Source organism: Rhinopithecus roxellana, chromosome 20 (genome assembly GCF_007565055.1).
Source record: "Rhinopithecus roxellana isolate Shanxi Qingling chromosome 20, ASM756505v1, whole genome shotgun sequence".
NCBI lineage: Eukaryota > Metazoa > Chordata > Mammalia > Primates > Cercopithecidae > Rhinopithecus > Rhinopithecus roxellana.
In genome coordinates, this window is record NC_044568.1 from 26,815,145 (window position 1) to 26,836,058 (window position 20,914).

Here is a 20,914-nt window from a genome sequence, read left to right on the forward strand (position 1 = left end):
GGAGAACATGCCTCAGCAAGTCAGGAAAAGGGGCTTAGGGGAGGGCCAGTGGCTCCTCCTTTTCAGCCAGGCCAGCTTTCTTCTGACAAGGACTTGTTTTCACTTAACTGTCCAGATCCACAGAAGGGCACAAGGAATGTGCTGTCACCGTCACATGAACAGACCCAGAGTCACAAGGAGTGGGGACGATGAGAAAGTGTGCCAACCCTTGAATCTGACAAGGAAGAGCAGTGCTGTCAGAACAGCATTGTTTGGATATCAGCATGTATATCCACCCATGGGGTTCTGAAACAGAAATGTTCTTCAATGTACTGTTAATACCAGTATTACAAACTCAGACCATTCTAGCTTTCCTATCATGGCACATTAAGTGACTTAAACTCCAAATAATTTCCAAGGAGGGTTGATCCGTTACCTAAAAGAAGACCAAAGTAGGAATTTCAGTCCACAGTACACCATGTGACAATTCCTCTGGCCATCACAAAAAAGTAAAATATTTAACTGCCTCTGTGGCAGCTGTGGTAGGATGGGACACGCTACTGGCCAGGCGTGATGGCTCACACCTATAATCCCAGCACTTTGGGAGGCCCAGGCAGGCAGATCACTCGAAGTCAGGAGTTCGAGACCAGCCTGGTCAACATGTGAAACCCTGTCTCTACTAGAAACACAAAAAATTAGCCGGGCATGGTGGCGCACGCCTGTAATTCCAGCTACTCGGGAGGCTGAGGCAGGAGAATCGCTGGAACCTAAAAGACAAGAGATTGCAGTGAGCCAATATCGCACCACTGCACTCCAACTGGGGCGACAGAGCGAGACTCTATCTCAAAAAAAAAAAAGAAAAAAGAATGAGACACACTGCTCCTTAGTCAACGGTGTTGGGTTCATGTCTATAGATGATGGAATGAAGCAGCGGGGGACAGCTTCTGGTTGGAGGGGCTTGGAGGCTGGAGCAGCTGAGTTTTAACAAGCATCAGAGGTCGGAAATACTTGGCTAGATCAAGAAGCCACATACATCATAATGCCACTGGCACATCTCCCAGAACAGGGTAAGTGTGTGAGGTTTTCTAAAGCAATTGTAATGGTGGTAGAGGCCTGATCAAGAAACAGAGATACGGCCGAGTATAGCATTTCCTCAAAGAAATCTTACCACAGCAAAAACTTAAAGTGTTGCAGAGACCCAATTCCAGCTTTCCCATAACCCAAAACCCTTCCCCCAAAGAAATCCAGGAAAAGGAACCATAAAAATGTAATTTTAATGATACAGAAATAGTATATGTACATTTCTTTCCACAGCAGCACTTCATTCATCTCTAAAAAATTTAACAAAATTAAGGCTAAATCAGAGTGAGCTGATAGGAAGGGGTATTCTATGTGGTGGTCTTCTTAAAGAATGTTCTCATAAATATAGGATGTTCTGCAGACAAAAAGTAAAAATAAAACATGCTGAGCAAGATACTAGAAATGGGAAATGCTGTAGAAAATGAGCCCCTTTCTACCTATCTACTAAGAATCGCAACTCCCCTGGGAAGTTTCAAATGGGATGTGAGTTCTTTTAATGAATGTTTATGATCTGATGCTAAGACTTTCTAAAATTAAAATTCCACAGTACCAGGCCATTTTATAAACTAAAACCAAGGACAGTTGAGTCTCCAGTATACTCCCTCTAGAAATGTTTAAGTTCAAGTGGACGGTATTTAAAAGTGCTAATTATATCTGAAGCTGTGGTGTTGGAAAGGACAACCCCTCCATCAGCGGCCCTTCTCCCTAACCCATGTTATAAAAATAAATGAAGACTTTAAAACACAGTGAAGTAAAAATGCCATCACTACCAAGGCAAAGGGCCAGGAAATTAAATGGGGTTCTTGAGTAACCTGGCTACAGAGACTGATGGATGCTACGATCAGGGAGGAGGAAGACCTTCCTTTCCCACTTTTCCACTATCCTTGGCCACACTGGCTGGTTAATGTGCTGCCACTGCATCCTGACTCAAGAGAAAACCTTCAGCTGCTCCAGCATCTAGAATAAGACGAACAGTCTTTCTCCCCTCCTCCCATCTCTTCTCCCCAAAAAGAGGTCTGAAAGGGGAACGGAGAAGTGCAATGCGAACTCCCTGTAGGAAGCCTCAGTCTAAAACCCCAGTCTCTGTCAAGAGGGGAAATCCCCTGACACCCACAGAATCCTGGCCTTCATATGGCCCCACACACATCTGCTTTAAGCGGTTTACCTTCCTTCTTCCTCCACCTCCTCTTTTGCACGTGAGTTTTCATTTTAACATCCCTTTCTCCTCCCCGACTCCTCCCCGGCTTTGAGGAATTCAAATATTATCTTCATTAATGGAGAACTGCACCAACCCCTAGACAAAGGGGTATTATTTTAAATTACAGGCCTTATAGCCTACCTACTTTAAAAAGACCTCTTACTTTATGACAAGGATTTGTTATCCCAGAGAAAAATCTTCCCATATAATTTTAAAATTTTCATTATAAAGTAGCAAATAGTAAGAAATAATGTAATTTTTTTCTTTAACTTTGCCTAAGGATTTTGTTTTCATTTTTTTTGACTCCTAGAATCTCAATTTCTTCTAAATAAATAAAAGGGAAAGAAAATACCCAGGTAAATAACATCAAATATCCTCTTATTTGTATTCAAAGACTACTAACACCTCTAGGAAACAGCAGGTTGAGGTACATAGACTAAAATGCATTTCTTACATAAATTAGTATGTAAACACAGAGAAACAGTATGATAAACATCCAAGTACCCACGTTTATGTAGAATAATACAGTAACGTTACATGATCACAAAATCACAAAAAGTGAAGGAACCTTTGAGATCTTCCAGTTAGCAGATTTCACACCTGGCTGGTCCCGAGATTCCCCTGGGGAGCCTTCCCTCACAGGTTTCCTAGGCCTCTTCCTGAACAGTCGGATTCAGCAGGCATGGCCTGGGACCCAGGAATTTGTATTTTTTTCCTATAAAATTCAGTAGTCTAACCCTCTCATTATGCAGAGGAGGAAACTAAAGCTCAACAGGGCAAGCTGTTGTCTAAGTGTACAGAACAAGTGACAGAAACAGGGCTAGAATGCAGGTCTCTCGTCCCTACTCTGCCACTTTTTCCATCACACCACACCACCTCCCAAAGCTTCCCCCACACCTGTCACTCTTACCCTTCAGCTAAGTAGCCATTAATAGATATTCTGTCGTTAAAACTAGGTAGGGCAGGGACACATCTCATATTCCCTCTGATACAATCCTAGGTACCTAGTAAGTGTCCGATAAATACTTCTTGGTTGGCAGTCACTCAGCGAAGGCCTAATACTTTATCCTCCATTCACATCTCAGTCTACAATCATCCAAGCAGATGCAAAACTATCTGGCCAGATAATTTTCAAGATCCAGCTATAGAGGTTAGTGAATCCTGAATCTATGAAGATGTCATGTTCAAACAAGCAGGAATTTGGGTGACAACACAGTTCTGTAAGATTAATGGAATCTTAATCTTCCGTACTATGTCTCCCCCTTGTTCTCAAAATCTGTGAAGGAAAAAAAAGAAAAAAAAAGGAATCCTAGGGATAGGAAGAACCTGGCCAAATCTACAGTATTTGGCAAACAGAAATTTTTGAAAATCCTAAATTATTCTAAGGAGAAAATCCTTAGCAACAGTAACAATATATTTAGTTGATTTTTGCTGCTGTTTTTCCTAGTTTTCAACGTGTTTTCCTAGTCTTATAAAACATTCTTCTGTGGATGGAGTCAAACTCCTTTATAAAGCTGACAGTGAGAGATAGGGCACATTTAGCCTCTATATATGATAACATTGCTCTCCTTCCCCACTCTCTCCCTCTCCACCGCACACACACACACACATACACACTTATTTGGAGGTGAGGAACATGACATATTTTCTACTTGTAATCATGAATCATGAACCATGTTATAAATGAGATAATTCAATTATATTGTCATCTTGATTGTAGATAAGGAATAAAAGATAACCAAAACCTTTAAAAAGTCAACAGGAAAATACTGAAGAAAACTTAAGGCTAAAAATTAAATAACCAGCAGGCACATCAGCCCCCACGCCATGCAGCCCGGCCCCAACTATTGTCCCTCCTGAGAATCCAGGCTGTGCTGAAGTGTGGAACAGGAGGGGCTACCCAGAGGGAGCCAGGACAGACAGGTGCCGGGGGAACCTTCCTGCTGCCTCATGATACTCAGAAGCAGGGAAGGACGCAGCCTCCCCAGGAACCACCAGAGCTAGCCCTGGCATCCCTTGATGAGCACTCCCTCCCCAAGTAATGTTAAAAAGACGGCAAGCTCCACCTGAAGAAGACATCGCCAGAAATCACTTATGGATGAGGCCCTCCCAATTAAGACAGTCTCCACACCTGAGTTTTGACACCAGGTGTCCATCCAAACAGGTCTTCTTCAAGTCCTCTACCATGACAGCCTGGGTAGCAGAGCTTCCTCAACTTGTATTTTGTTTTAATTTCTACAGGAAAAGAACTGTCTTCTCTCTTATTTATTTTTTTTCAACTGTTAAATCCAGTCTTACCTAGATCGTCAGCCCTCAGTATCTGCAGGGGTTTGGTTCCAGGATCCCTGCAGATACCAACATCTGAAGATGCTCAATTCCCTGATATAAAATGGTACAGAATTTGCACATAACTGACACACATCCTCCTATATATTTTAATTAAATCATCTCTAAATTACTTATAATACCTACTAAATGTAAATGGTACATAAAGAGTTCTTGTATTGTTCAGAAAATAATGACAAGAAAAAAGTCTGTACATGTTCAATACAGATACGAATTTTTAAAATCCGTATTTTATTTACGGATTTTTAAAAATATGGATTTTTTAAAAAATCATATTTTCCATTTGCAGTTGGTTGAATCCATGGATGAGAAACCTGCAGATACCGAGGGCTGGCTCCATTTAGATTCCTAATCATTCCTCCAGGTAGTCAATTTTTTAAAATCACATTGACAAGCTCATTCATCCATTTCTGCATTCAACACATATTTATTACAGGGTGACTGGACTTCTAGGCGGTCAGAGCTAGAAAAGGCCTTACAAGTCTTGTACCCCACACCCTTCATTTTACCTAAGGGAGATAGGGGCAGGGCTAACCCTAAACCCAGAGTCCCTCAGCCTCACCCGTGATCTAGTAATCACCTCACCACCGCAACCAAGCACTTAGCAGTATAAAACCTTGTGCAAAATATATGTACTTTTTCATTTCAAAAATGAAAAAATTACAAGATGAGTTTTTGTACCTTACTGTAATTTATAAAGCTAGTAAATATTAGCAAAATGGAATGATAAAACCAAAGAACAAAAGTGCCTTTAAAAAAGTAATCGCAGGGTTTGTAAAGATTCTTTCCACTTTTTTCACATTAAATATTTTATAAAGTCATATGCCATATACTTATGATGACTTTTCTGCCTTTCTGCACAGTTAGAAAGTCATTCAGGAAAGACAATGATACCACAAAACAACACTCAGAGAATGCACATTCCACTGCACTGACATGTATAATCTATGGTCCTAGTCTACAACATCCACTGTGGTCTAAACACACACTATGGCTATCATTAAACAAAACATCCCATTTCTACTTACTTTAGTCAGAAGGAGGATGAAGCTGCTGCTAACATTTCGGTGACATATCTGATTATCTCAAGTGAAACCACACTGAACTTAATGGGAGTACTGGCTGACAGATCAAACTTAAGTTCTGGACAATCTTGTCTAAAATAATAGAGGTTTAAATATCCATCTCTTCCAGGAAATTGTAATAATTCTATACGCCAAATTCATCTTTTTATGGACTGTATGTTTGTATAGGACTATTTACTTGTCACTCCAATTCTTTCATCAATTTACTTTGCCCCATTCCATAAAATATTAATAGTTAAAAGCCTTAAAAAAACCTGTTAGCTGACAGTAACTACTATGAATGAAGAGCTTCCACTGCTAAATACCCTAATCCTCCAGGAAAATCACTTCAAAAATGGACATTTTGGGACAGAATCACTCATTTATCTCAAAACCAGAACAAATAGAAAACAACACCATTAAGGGAATTTAAGTATTTTTCTGACCACTATTGCAGAAACACAGAAAAACTGAGCAGATTGTAGACATGCAAGGATCAGCAGTATATAGAAAGGATTAACAAATCAAACTCAGTACATCTTTAATAACTGGATTGAGAGTAGACTCTTAATAAAACCAAATTATTTCTTCCTCAAGGCAACCGTTAGCTACAAAGGAAAAATGATTTCATATCCTTGGTCCATAAAGAAGACACATTTATTTACATTCTCAATGGACTAAAAGAGGCTTTAAACTTTCACAATTAAAATTGTATGCTTCCAAAAATATCATATGATCAATGCACTTAACTTAAAGCTTCAGGTATTAATAACTTCATTTAGACTTCTTAAAAAACCAACACAAACATACTTTCTAGAGTGCAAAATGCTTCTTATTAAATACTTCGGGGACACAAAAGCAATTTGTTTTTAAACACAGGCATCCTTTTCTGAAGGATCATCACCACAAAGACATCCATTGCCGGCAATGGACGTGGAACAGAACTGCCAGCTTGAATAAGATGCAACGTTAGGACTCTGCCTTCAGTTTCTTCACCTCTCCCGATGACCCCAGTTATTTGTACAAACTCATTGTTGGACTCTGGTACATGCACATATACGCATCACAAAGCAGTCTTCGTGCACAGCCTTGGATTCTTCTGGAGTCCAAGGAATGCAGGTCTTCCAGAGACATCTTCAAGTACTCTCCTACTTCTGGGCATGGGGTGACTTGAGGAATGTTGAAGCCGTTCTGACCACCTATGGCACAGAGGAAGAACTCTTTATAGGGCAATCAAGTTCTAAACCCTTTTGCCAGTGATTTTACAATCCTATCATTTCCAAAAAGCTAATTTCAGGCTCTAAAAGCCTTTATTTTTCTTCTGATTCCTGGAAGTGAAAGCCTTCTTTAATTCTTGACATATTCTCATTTCTTGGTTTCTGAAAGGATTCTGGGTTCAACAGTGAATAAACCTGGTAAAATAAACCTGGTTCACATGAATTCTGAGGTAAGCCCCAAACCTACTTTCCAGACTTCTCTCTGTAGCCACTCAGGGAATCATGTTATCAATACATATGCAGACAACACTCCGTTCTTCACATTTCATTTCCTCCCAGACACAAGTCACCCAGCAAACTTCACCAGGAGACTGTCCGATTAGGAACAGATCTAGTCAAATGAACACTATTATAGCTCCCTACACTTGAAACACATCCTTACCCAACTCTAAGAGTTTGTCTGACACATGACCAGGCCCCGATAAAGGTGCTCTGGGGTGTGACTTCAGAGATTCCAGGAAAGGCTCCTCTGGGTTAGCTCAGTGGCTTTTCCAAACCTATGCTGTTGCGCTACGCTGTTCAGTGCAAACGTTAACTGGGTTGGGGGCACATCTACAGATGGGGCTGGGATCCTTCAAGCATCAGAGAACTGAGAAAAGGTGGAGAACTCTTGGTCTAGGCCCTGGGCCTCTGTTCAAGAGGCTGCCACAGGGAATGTCTTAGGCTCCTGGAGGGCCACACCAGAAGATCGTGGGGGCTGGACCTGAGAGAGCAGCTGAAGGAAAAATAGGGTGTAAGAATGGAGGAACATGAGAGTCACACCTCACAACCTTGCCCAGGCCTGGTCTTAACCTGCAAACTCCTTATAGGGAGAGGCAGGGCTGCTTTAACAAACATTTCTTACCTGAAACCCACTATCCCCCCTGGCATTCATTAAGCATTAGTTAAATAATGATTAAGCATCCTAGAAAGTGGCCTGGCAAGTGCAGCCTATGCCCCACCTCATGGAGAAACATACTACATGCAAAAGAGGCTTTACTTTTCTAAAGAGGATGTTTGTTTACTTCTGCTGTCAGCTTTTGGCAATTGGAAGATAACATGGTTTAGTACAAAAAACATAAGCACTGAGATCAGAAAGACTGAGTTAAACCAACTACATGACCTCAAGCACCTTAAACCTCAGCTTTAATAACAGAAAAATAGGAATAATGCCCATCTTGCCAGGATTTAGGCAGAATGACTTAATGGTGCTCAACAAACAGCTACCGTGGCTCCTACAAAAATGAGAGGGGCCTGAAGGAAGACAACAAAGCCGAAAATAAGATCCCTCAGGGCTGAAATAAGACTTTCAGGATTCTTTCTTTAAAAAAGAGCATATGCATGTCAAAATATCACAACAATATGAGGTTGGGCGCACCAGCTCCTCTTGTAAGCCCAGCACTTCGGGAGGAAAAGGAGGGTGAATCACTTGAGGCCAGGAATTTGAGACCAGCCTGGGCAAAATGGCAAAAGCCCATCTCTACTAAAAATACAAAAATTAGCCAGGCATAGTGGCATATGCCTGTAGTCCCAACTACTTGGGAGGCTGAGGTGGGAGGATTGCTTGAACCTGAGAGGTGGAGGCTGCAGTTAGCTAAGATCATGCTGCTGCACTCCAGCCTGGGCAACAGAGCAAGACTCCATCTCAAAAAAGAAAACAAAACACAATAATATTATTCCTTAGTTCAGCTAGCAAGGTTGTTAATGCAATCCAAGACATAAGACTGTTGTCACCAGAATAATCCTGAAAGGATTTTCTTGGAAAATATCATGTCACTCAGAACAGGTGATCCCACTATGAACTGTCCCCACTACAAACCAGAACCCTGTGCCACATGCAGAAGAAAGGCATTTTCAGTACCATCCCGATCGGCCATGCTGTCAAAGAAGAGCCAGGCAGAGTCGTCCTTCCCATACTTCACAAAAGCAACATAGTGGCTTGTTTCTATGCAGAGAACAGCAAATAACTCCATCTTCTGGCAAGGGATGCAGCCGTGTCTCCAGTCCCAGTCAGGTAAGTCTTTGGGAAGTGACACTGGGTTATATTTATGATTCAGCCTCTTGGGATGAAGGTGGACCTAAAATGGACCATGAAAAGAATGTCATTAGGTCGAGGCGGGTGGATCACAAGGTCAGGAGTTCAAGACCAGCCTGGCCAAGATGGTGAAACCCTGCCTCTCTTAAAAATACAAAAATTAGCTGGGTGTGGTGGCGGGCACCTGTAATCCCAGCTACTCGGGAGGCTGAGGCAGGATAATCGCTTGAACCCGGGAGGCAGAGGTTGCAGTGAGCCAAATCGTGCCACTACACTCCAGTCTGGGCATTAGAGCAAGACTCAGTCTTGAAAAAACAAAAACAAAAAAAACCCAAAAACATGTCATTGATGAGCGAAACTCAACGTGTCAAGTGAATGGGCTTCCTTACTCTTGTTAAATGCATCCCTTACTCATAGCAATCAAGTACTTCACCAACAGCTCTCAAGTAAACAGAAAAGGCAAAAGCAATACCATTTTATTGTGAATTTTTAACTGTTAATTATGATTTTAAAAACTTTCCAAAACCAGCATTCTGTTTTCAACTATAAATAAGTTACTGTTCAACAAAAGTTCATCCATTAAGTGAAGGGAAACTCACTTGAGTGTTACAGGTTTTACAAAACTGCTTGATTTTTCCAGCTGAGATGTCTGGATCGTCATAGCATTCTCTACACTCATACATTGCAAGCCCTCCACATATCCGGCACTGTCTGGGAGCTGAAATGTGGGGGAGGGGGAGGGAAGTTAAAAGGGCTTTAAAAAAATGTTTTCTTTCATTAAGAAGATGTAAAGAAAAGTTAGGCTTTAAAAAGAATAATGTTCATGGCTTCAGAAAAGTCTCTTTCTCTTCCATCCACTTAAGCTCTCAGTTAGTATCTGAAATATCTTTAAAAACATTTTATCAGACCAAATAATTTTTCTAAATAGTGTCTCCTAGAGTGTTTTCCCCTTCATTATAAAATGCCCATTGATGAAAATTCAAAGATACAAGAAAGTATAAAGGAGAAAACTAAAAGCATCTACAATTTCAGTTGGCAGGAGATAACCACTGTCAATATGATTATGAATTTTCTCTAATAATTTCGTATCTGAACATTTACATAAGTATATATGTGTGTGTATATATATGGCCCCTTTTGCAGAACATATCAATGTACTTACCTTTCCACTTAATATTACACCATGACCATTTTCATACACACTGGTCTTCAAAACCATGAATTTTAATGGCAGTAGTGTAATTGTTAGATACACACTCATTTATTCTCCTCTGGTTAATATTCAAGTTGTTTCTAATTTCCTAATCATATGATAATAAGTATGTTTGCATATCAAATTATTTTCATTTCTATTTTCTCAGAATAAATTCCTAGAAATAAAATGACTGGTTTCATATTTTCCAGGCTCTTCAGATACTCAATTGCCTTGGGAAATACTGTGTCCAGTTAGAGTCTAACCCACAACTGATGGGAATTATCTGACAATTTCCACAAAACCAACAAAACAAACTAAAAAAATCTCATACTTACTGTCTTCAAGTAAATCGGTTATATTTAATTCCAGAGAAGGAAAAATTTTTTTAAATAGTTTAAAGTCTTTTCCAAATCGAGGCATCTGAATAATCAGACATGATGGTGCCTATAAAAAAGATGGATTTTTTAGAATCAAAGTGTTAAAAAAACTTTTCCCTATGAAACCAAAATAGTCATGGCTGTCAAACAAAACAGTGAGTTCTGCCTTAATATTGCTGTCCTATGAAACAGGATCCATACGTGACTGTGGGCTGTAGACTAACAGGACACCAACAAGCCACAGGTCTTCAAGTGGCTCACGATCGCAGGGACACACCAGCATCTAGAGGTTACGAAGTTCAATAATCTCGGGTCTCAGATAAAATCATGGCATTTCATTTGGGTTTATATTTATTAAAGGTTTTGCAAAGACTGTTTTTGCAAATAAGATACAGAAAATATCATCACAGAAGGAGACTGCTCATTATATTTCAACAAATAAATAACTGTGGCTTTTAAGGTTTTATCAAAAATGATTTCAGAAATGAATACAATCAAAATAAACCACAAGCATATACCATTAAAATTACGGAAATTCTTAGACAATAAAAGAAAAATAATTTCTATCACTCATTCTTTGGCAAATATAAATGAATTTATAGACATTTTGTCTCTTAATGAAGGGGAAAAATACACACTACATTTTGATATATTTGGATAATATGCTTGGGTAAAATGGCATTTTAAAAAACGTGTGTCCTTTTGCTTTAAACTACCTAAAAGTTTTCAAGTTACGCAAATTAGCTTGGTGTTTTCTTTGACAGCAGAAATCCAAAAAATTCAATCTTAATTCTAAGACATTTTCCATAAAGGCAAAGTTGAAACACTGCGTACTTTTTAAAATTTGTGTTTCTTAACAGTTTGTGTTTCAAACTGTTCTCAGCTAGTTAAAATCAATAGATATTGAATCTACCAAAAGTCTTAAGACTCCCACAGACTTTCATATAAAATGCCACAGACGAGTAGCACTAACCTCTGCAAATTTCAGGTTACTGTTGATAAAAGACCATTCTAACAACTGCTGAATTGTGGGAACTCCAACTTTCTCATTTTTTTCCATAAAAATTTGATAGAAGTAACAATCTTGTACCTTTTGACCTGCTGATCTAAAAACATGCAGAGAAAAAAATACATACAACCTATTTATTAAATGCTTAAATCAAAACGTGAAGTTGTCCCAGCAGTATTTGAGAACAGAAAAAACATAAAATTGATGCTGTAGCTTTGGATAGTCAGAACAACAGAGGGAAATAAATGATTTGAATAAAATAATTAAATGTGCTTAGGCACAAGATCTTATATATGATTTGTTTAGTTTTTAGATTGGAAAGTTCTCTTAGTGATTAGGAAAATAATAATGGAATAATAATCCCAATCAAGAAACACTGTGTGAACAGAACTAACCAAAAGGTAAATCACTTAGTGCAACTTCACTGCCCAAATCTAGAAAGCAGCAAACTGTATTTAATGCCTGAAAATAAATTATTATACGCCTGGATGTGACATTCTTAGCAGACCTTCTAGACCAAACTTTTCATTTCTAAAATGAAGACGCTGAGATCTAGGGAAGGAGAATGACTTCTCAGCAAGTCAAAAGCAGAGCTGAGTACAGAACCCAGAGGCCCTAACCGCTGCTTACCATTCTTTCCGCTAAAGCATGGTGTCTGATAGTCACTCGTTTATTCAACAAATACCAAGTAAGCACCTACCATATGCCAATCATAGTGTTACTCTTATATTCAGCATCTTTCCTTCTAAATATTTTACTATAGCATGCCATTAGTCTTTAAGACTAACTCTACTAGAAGGACTAATAATCCTTAAGTTTACTATTTACCTTTTCAGCAGAATTTCTGGATATAAAGTTAGACTGTTTACATCTAAACTTATATCTAGATTTCAAGATTTTTAGCGGGAAATATTAACATAGTTTTCACTTAAAAAAAAAAAAAAACTCAGCTATTCAGAGATCAGCCTGCAGAAATCCTCAGCTTCCCAAAGCAACTTACATCCCCAAATAAACAAAACTTAATTGATAACAAAACAGGAGATTCTGGAGACCCACAGCAAATACAAACAGATGATAATCAAAAAACCTGAAGGCTACGCTATACCAATGTTATAATCAGTTGTTGATGACTATGACAAAAGACCAGAATTTTTCTGTGAAAGTCAACAAGTATAGAAAATTAACAGTTTACAGGAAAAAAAAATAAGAGAGGAAAATAAGAAACCAGGAAGTAGTAGAGGTTAAGTAGTTGTAATCATAATAATGGCAGCAGGGGAGGAGGGCTGGTAGTTGAATGGAGCAGTGCATTGCAAACACTAAGAGAAAGGAGGCAGAAATGAGGATGGAGAAGACAATTTACTAATTTCTTGACTTTCCCTTGTTTCTTGAATCCCACTCCTTTATTCTAAACTCAGTTTTGTTTTACTGAAGTACATCCTATAGTAAGTCTCTGAATGGTAATTTAGTACTGGTTCTTCCTGCTCTGAAATTCTGAATATTTTTATTCTTAGAATTTCAGTCTATCAAAAATTCTAAAAATTTTCAGTCTATCAAAAATTCTGTTGAAACATTGCCTTTTCCCTATTCTCTCTAGTATCTCCTTCTGGAACTCCAGTTAGAATCCATCTTCCATGTGTATTATCTTCACTCTCTTGTTTTCTAACTCTTTATCCCTTTGTGCAACATTCTGGGTACTTTCTTCAGCTCTGTCTTCCCAATGAGCAATTCTCTCTTTAGCTGTGCACACTGCATCAGTGAGGTAACGCCATGATATAGTTTCTATTTCTGGAGATTCTGTCTTTGGTTATTTGATTCTGTTTATCAAATCTGTTTTATGTTTCATTGGCATCTAGTTCTTTTGTCTCTTCAATCATTTAAGAACATCTTATAGTCTCTTTTAGACTATCTAATTATTTCAGATTTTTTAAGGTACTCATCCTATTTGTTGCATCTGCTGACTCTGTCTGTCAAAATGAAACGCTAGTGGAGGGGAAGAATTACTCTCGAAAAAGAGCCAACTTAGAATATTTATAATCTTTAAAAAGTGATTCTCAATATGAAGAGGTTGTTTGCAGGGGTAAAGGGGACAGTGTACCCTTCAGGGGGTGTAAGAACTTCCCAGGGCCCTTTCAAGTCCCACAAGGCATTTAGATTCTGAGATATATTCAGAGATGCCCTGATCCCTCCCTACCCACTCTGAGGATCACTGCAGTATTCAACCTATGTTATTACTGGGTGTGTATTACATTCCATAAGTGTGTAGGCTAGAAAAGGGGGTAAAGAGGATGAAAGCAACTGTTTGAAGCATCTGAAATTTATCTCTTTAAAATGAAAAACCAAATTGACTTTTTTCTCCCAAAGTGCCTTCTAGGTTTCCTACATCATGTACTAAACATATCTTTCCTTTCCCATTTCTGTTTGAAAGTTGACTTATAAGACACTGAAATTCCACATGCAGTTAATTCTATTTCTGAGCTTTCTATTTGGCCCCATTGATCCATATTTCTAATCTTATGCTAGTATCACACACTATTTTAAAGTCTATTGCTTTGCCTTCGTAGCTTATAATAGAAATCTATTTTAAAAGCATTCTTCAAGATTTTTGCCCACTTCATTTTGTACAGAACTCTAAATCCACTTTCCTGAAGTATGTTAAGATCTTGCTTGTGTGCAAATTATTATGTAATCATCTTTAAATTATTTAATTGTCCTACCCAGAATGCAATCTTTCTCACTAATTAATCAAATCCCTTTTAGCTCTGTATAAGTGTTTAAAAAATCTATCTCAATAAAATTGATTTCTTGGTATTTTATACTTTCATGAAGTATGAAATTACTTTTTCATATCTGCTTGAAGGTACACAGAAATGCTATTGATTTTTCTATGGATATTTTACATAGACAAATTATGAATTCTTTTGCTAACTGTAGTAATTTTTAGGTCATTTTCTAGGATTTTTTAGGTGTACACATGGCTATAATCATCTTTGAAGAGATAATATGAGCTCTTGATGGTTATATATCATGTCTCATTTCATCAATTAGAACTTCCCAAACAATATCAAACCACAGCCATGGCACTGTCCACCCTTCCTCTCTTCTCCTCACCCATCAATTCAAAAGTGGCATCAAACAATATCACTTTAAGACATAGAGATGAGGAAGAGTACTTGTCTATGCTTAGCTTTTAGGGAAGTCTATAGGATATCACTAAGATTCTCAACAGAGAAACCCAAGCTAAAACGTAAAAAAGGTTCATTGTTTAGACTGAGAACATTCAAACTACCTGGAAAGTTCAGTCATTTAGAACATTTCATTAAGAGCTTTACTACATTAAACAAGGCGTTCATTCAATATGGTGGGTGGGTAGGGGAGACAAAGTTACACAACTAAGAACAGAAAAGCTAATTTAAGACTAAATGTTTTGAGTGATGAGTAGACAGAAAACAGTGTTCTTGAAGTGTCTTATTAAGTTAGAATACGATTTTTTTTCTTAAAAGGTTCATTAATTGAAATTACAAAAATATATATACAGTTTCAAAAGAAAATCATATGCAATAATACTTATCGCTAAGGTTAAAAATTATAGTACAAATTTACATTGGATTTGATCTTCAAGTAAACTATGGTACTGTGGCGAGGACAACAAATAAAATTAACTTGCATGATTTTCCCCTAGCCTATTAAGAGCCCTAAACAAATACAATATTAAGAAATCATTCTGGAAATCATGTCTGTTGAACAATGGCAGTGGAAATGAGAATTGTCTATTTTTCCAATGCTTCTAGAACAATTTAAAGGTTACCTTATTTTTAGCAAAGGTTCTACCCTTAAAATATGATGAAACAGGATATTCAAGAATTCCTCAGGATCTAGGAGAAAATTTAAAAATCAAATAAGTCACAGGCAAAATTTTTAAATCATTTTATTTTTTATTTCTAACAGTCATATTTTAATACTGAATTCCGTTTCATTCACCCAATATTATTTTAATTAAAAGCACAGTTTTCAAGTTTTCCTGACAAAGGAAAAACATAAAAGACATTTGAAAGTTGCAAGTATTATGTTTCAATTTTGTTGTAAGTTTATTACATTTGAAAGGGTGCAACAGATTGCACATAATGAAATAGCTGTTATTTCTTTTGGGGGTTTAAGTTAAGTGGAGTACAATCTGAAGTATACTGTTTTTTCCTGCAAGCCTCTAAACATTACAGCTGGTTACAGTATGCTGCTGACAAGTTCAAAGTCAGGTGGTGAATCTTTGAGTAAGCCCATTAGCTAGGAAGAGATTGAAACACTGTTCCCTGACTATAAACTTAATCCTACTCAGCAGCTTTCTAACTCCCTTTTATAACAAGGAAAACTCAGTGGGAAAATGTAGAAAACCCAATGCAACTCTGCACCACAAGAGAGAAACAACTGAGAATATCATTGCTGGGTGGAAAGGAAAGGACTTTTTATTTAAGCATTTAGTATACTAGAACCAGCCAGCTTCTTAAAGGAGTTCATTATTCCACATCATCAATCACTTTTAGAAGAGAGGAAGAATTTACAAAAAGGGAAGATAACCATATATCACATAGAAAGAAATTTCTAATTTAAAATAAAACCCCCCAACTACACAGACACACATTTCAGTTAATACTTTGACATGTGAATATGCTCTTCAGTTATGTTTAATGCATGTAAGTTAAGATGGTCACCTTTTTCTTCAGAGGTAAATCCTGATGCAGCCTCCACCTTTTCAAGTATTTTCCTCAGTTTCATAATTTTTGTGGCACACACATATCCGTATCTATGTTAGTAAAAAACTATTAATTGATATTGGCATGTATTAAATTATATAACACATCTTAATCACACAGTTCTTTTTTTTTTTTTTTTTTTTTTTTTTTTTTTGAGACAGAGTCTCACTCTGTCACTCAGGCTGGAGTGGTGCAACGGCCCAATCTTGGCTCACTGTAACCTCCGCTTCCCAGGCTCAAGAGATTCTCAAGCCTCAGCCACCAAAGTAGCTGGGATTACAGGCGTGCACTACCATGTCCAGTTAATTTTTGTATTTTTAGTAGAGACAGCATTTCACCATGTTGGCCAGACTGCTCTTGAACTCCTAGCCTCAAGTGATCCACCTGCCTCGGCCTCCCAAAGTGCTGGGATTATAGGTGTGAGCCACCGCGCCCAGCCAACACATTTCTTATACAACTCCAGTATGTCATAAATCAATAGGTTAGACAATTAGTTTGAAGAAAACGATTACAGACTTCTTCTTGAAGCTTGCAAAATTGAAGATCTAGAACCAGAATTATTCTAGACACTATTATATGTTCTACAAGTAACTGTCTTACACTAATACAATACAAAAAATATTTTAAGTTTGTGGTGACTAATTTTCTAAATAATATTTGCTTGGGAAATTAAAGCATTTACTTTATAAAGCAGAATATGCAATTTTGAGAGAGAATATCCTTTTAATAGTAAAGTGTGAAACAGCCACCAAGGGAAATGGGAAAAGAACTTACAAGAAACTGAAAATCTAAAATCTGCAATCAAACCAATTGGCATAATGATGACATTTTCTCTCTTCTTTGTCTCAATGCAAGACACATTCAATAAGTTTAATATCACTTTAAATTTGTAATTCTAAAAATGGCTTCAGAGGACAACTTAGTGGCTACCATAAGTTTACTAAGGACAAGTCAGAACTAGCTAATTTTATATCCACTTTTTATACTATTCATTCACTCGTTCGTTTCCTGCAACCAATGGAGACTGAGAATCTACCACTTACATAGTAATGTAACCTGGCAGCCACTGGGAATACAAAACGAGTATAAAAAGACAGAGTCTCTGAAGAAAAGCAGAGATTTCAGCACCAAATAAAACCGTCAGCTATATACAGATATGAATGCTACAGACACAGACACAGGGAATCCTGATCACAACAGGGCATCTGACCAGTTTCTTACTGTATACAGGGTAAGAAAGTGTGATTAACTATGATTCTTAACCGGTTGAACAATAGAATCCAAAGAATGTTTATTAATGAACTTATGGTGCTTTGGAAGGGAGGAAGGAGGTGGTAACATGCCTCAGAGTTTCGGGTTTGACCTGTCTTGTTCCAGTATCAATTACTTGCGGAAAAAAAATAGTATGTTTAAAAATTTGCATAAGATAAAATAATTGATGTGAAAATCAAGATTCACAATTATCTTAAAAGGTAAGATCAATAGAGAATTCATTACAGAATTTAAGGAAAGCAAAAGATTCAAGTGAGGAAATTTATTCTCTTATAATTTACTTTCCTAGTCATGCAATATAGCAGATAATTTGGGATGCTCATTGTATTTCAGTATTCTGCTTTTTTGGTTCAAATTTGATATAAAACTATTTTTTACTTTAATTGATAAATAAGAACAGTATATAAAAGGATTCAAATTTATCTTAATATGGACATTAAATTATATCACTTTCTCTCTATACTCCTGAATGAACAAATTTGTTTTATGATCTATTGCCCTAATTCTTCATAGTTTAAATTTCATAATGTGACATTATCACATATCACTACTACCACTTATTCCAAGTCTTTACTAGATATCTCCTGTCACTTGTGCTTGTACCATTACAAATTGCTTCCGGTGGCCATAAAAAGACATATTTATAATTCCTATTATAGGAAGTAGGAAATGGAAAAATAATCACCTTTTTAAGGCAGGTGGAAAAAGGCCAAATATATTCCTTTAACCAAAAAATATGGCACTAAAATACATCTCATCTGTTGCTAGTCCAAAGTATTAAACATTAGCTATTCTATAAAGAATTTCCCTTGTTCCTTTTCTTTCAGATTTAAGAAGCTAGACTATATCAGTTTAACTAATAAGCATGATTACTTGTAGCAGAGGTGTTAGAATAAACTATTGCAAAAGATAAGAATTCTAAGTATTATGTATTAGCTTTCCTAAATGTACTGCAATTGCTAAATTATAGTTTACTCTAGCAAAATGGGTTACATCATTTCATGGAATATGCTATCAGATTTAAGAAATTAAATAAACAAAAAAGTACAAGGACCAAAGGTTTAAAAATGTAATATTTTACAATGAGAACTAATTTTCACCCATCCCTTATTATATGAAGACAAGGTATAAATTAATTACTATACCAGAAAACAGCAAATAGAACACCATGTAAAGGCAAAATAGCAATATGTCTTCTACTTACATTCTCAGAGGATTAACAATTTCTGTCCTCAGTAACTCCTGGGTTTCGCTATAATATTCTACATCATTCTTTTCTTTGGGTCTAAGTAACACAGTGTCCAGAACAGAACTAAAAGCAAATAAGCTGCAAAAGAAAAAGGATATTTTTCTTCATGCTGTAAACATATTTTTCAAGAAATAGATTTTTTAAAGAATTAGAAGAGGAAAAGAAGTAAAGTCTAGAGAAGAAATAACATAACAATTTGTGTTTTTCGTTAATACAGGTACCAGGACCCCTGTGAAGATGCCCATGGTTCAATCATCAGGACCTAGAGATCCTTCCATGTTAAGGACAATACCAATAATACTGAAAAAGCAAACTGCAGATCAACGGTGTTAAAGGATAACAATGTGCCCATAGAATATTAAGAAAGAAAACTTCTTTGCAAAAGTTGAAAGAGGGACTACAAATCTGTCAAATTACAAACAGACAACAGAGGACAGCAATTGGAAACAACTTCCCGAAGCAAGCATTACTCAGTGCCTCACTTCCCTCTCCCCATGTCCCTTTGCAAAGATCTATTACATTAATAGATTTCTTTAAATGCTAATATCACTTATGAGTGACTAACAGGCCAGGAGCGGTGGCTCATGCCTGTAATCCCAGCACTTTGGGAGGCCGAGACGGGTGAATCACCTGAGGTCAGGAGTTTGAGACCAGCCCGACCAATATGGTGAAACCCCATCTCTACTAAAAATACAAAAATTAGCTGGGCATGATGGAGTACACCTGAAGTCCCAGCTACTTGGGAGGCTGAGACAGGAGAATCGCTCGAATCCAGGAGGCGGAGGTTCCAGTGAGCCAAGATCACGCCACTGCATTCCAGCCTGGGTGACAGAGTGAGACTCCATCTCAAAAAAATAAATAAATAAAATGAGTGACAGCAGTAACTTGCTGATATCAAAGAAAAAGAAAATTTAGCTAATACAGATTTTTATCAGGAAATCTAAAGAATATATCAATGCTGTAAGGCTTGTTTTTGTCAAAGTATTCTGCAAATAAATGACCACCACTTTATTCTCCCTACTTTAAAAATGTTAACATCCCATATTAACTTCCTAATTCTTATCATATGGCTACAGAACTGGCAGGCTACTCTCAATTTAGCTCAGTCTACAATCCTCAGAACCTAAAGATTCTTGGTTCAATCTCCAGAGCTTAAAGATCCTTGTAATGTTAAGGCCGGGCATGGTGGCTCATGCCTGTAATCCCAAGCACTTTGGGAGGCCAAGGCAGGTAGATCATTTGAGGTCAGAAGTTCGAGACCAGCCTGCCCAACATGGTGAAACCCCGTCTCTACTGAAAATACAAAAAAAAAAAAAAAAAAAAAAGTTAGCTGGAAGTGGTGTTGCAGCCTGTAGTCCCAGCTACTCAGGAGGCTGAGTCAAGAGAACCGCTTGAACCTGGGAGGCAAAGGTTGCAGTGAGCCCAGATTGTGCCACTGCACTCCAGCCTGGGGGACAGAGTTAGACTCTGTCTCAAAAAAAAAAAAAAAAAATCTTGCAATGTTAAGTTGTTCCACATTGGAAAAAGCTGCATATATGAGGGCAGCAGTGCTGCTACTGAAAATTGTTTTTTAAAAGAAAGTAGTTTTATGACTGCCTTTACCTACTAAAAGAAATACAGCACACAACAGCCAATGGCTTTACTGCAAGTTATGTTGTTTGACACTTGCACAACTATTTCCCAGATACCCTCTGTATATCTATTCCATTTGTAACAATATCGTTCACCTTTCTGGATACAGAAACATGAGAGGACATTCAAAAGCTTCCAAGGAGTATGTCATGAAAAGCAAATTTGCCTTTCGATCCTGACACATGGTCATCAAGTTTCTCTGCTCAGAGGCAGGTGGCAGTTTCTTGCACACACACACTCACACACGCACACACACACACCGCATATGCGTCCCTGCCCTCATGGCACTATCTATACCTATTGTAATTATTTCACACTTACCAGAATAAGGTTGAGTCTAAGTAACAAGAATTGTAATGACCCTGGATGCCTTTCTTCTTCCCAATCATTATCTCCAAGCCTTCTTTTTCCATTTTTGGTGGAGTATTTTCTTCTACTACTTCACTTAAGTAGCCTCCAAATGCTGAAAAGATTTTT

General features: G+C 37.5%; 1 protein-coding gene across 8 annotated transcripts in view; it reads right to left on the reverse strand.

Moving 5' to 3' along the window:
- Positions 1-1,233: 1,233 nt before the first annotated feature.
- Positions 1,234-20,914, reverse strand: part of CYLD (CYLD lysine 63 deubiquitinase) — a 65,412-nt gene continuing 45,731 nt past the window's right edge. For all 8 annotated transcript variants that reach the window (XM_030925435.1, XM_030925440.1, XM_030925441.1 and 5 more), the window contains 9 exons: positions 20,759-20,900; positions 18,761-18,883; positions 16,243-16,334; positions 15,345-15,411; positions 11,504-11,636; positions 10,489-10,597; positions 9,558-9,676; positions 8,785-9,001; positions 1,234-6,866 (listed from right to left, as the gene is read on the reverse strand). In XM_030925435.1, the coding sequence (XP_030781295.1) occupies positions 6,682-6,866; positions 8,785-9,001; positions 9,558-9,676; positions 10,489-10,597; positions 11,504-11,636; positions 15,345-15,411; positions 16,243-16,334; positions 18,761-18,883; positions 20,759-20,900 (1,187 nt within the window). In that variant the 3' untranslated portion in view covers positions 1,234-6,681. The remainder of the gene's footprint in view (positions 6,867-8,784; positions 9,002-9,557; positions 9,677-10,488; positions 10,598-11,503; positions 11,637-15,344; positions 15,412-16,242; positions 16,335-18,760; positions 18,884-20,758; positions 20,901-20,914) is intronic.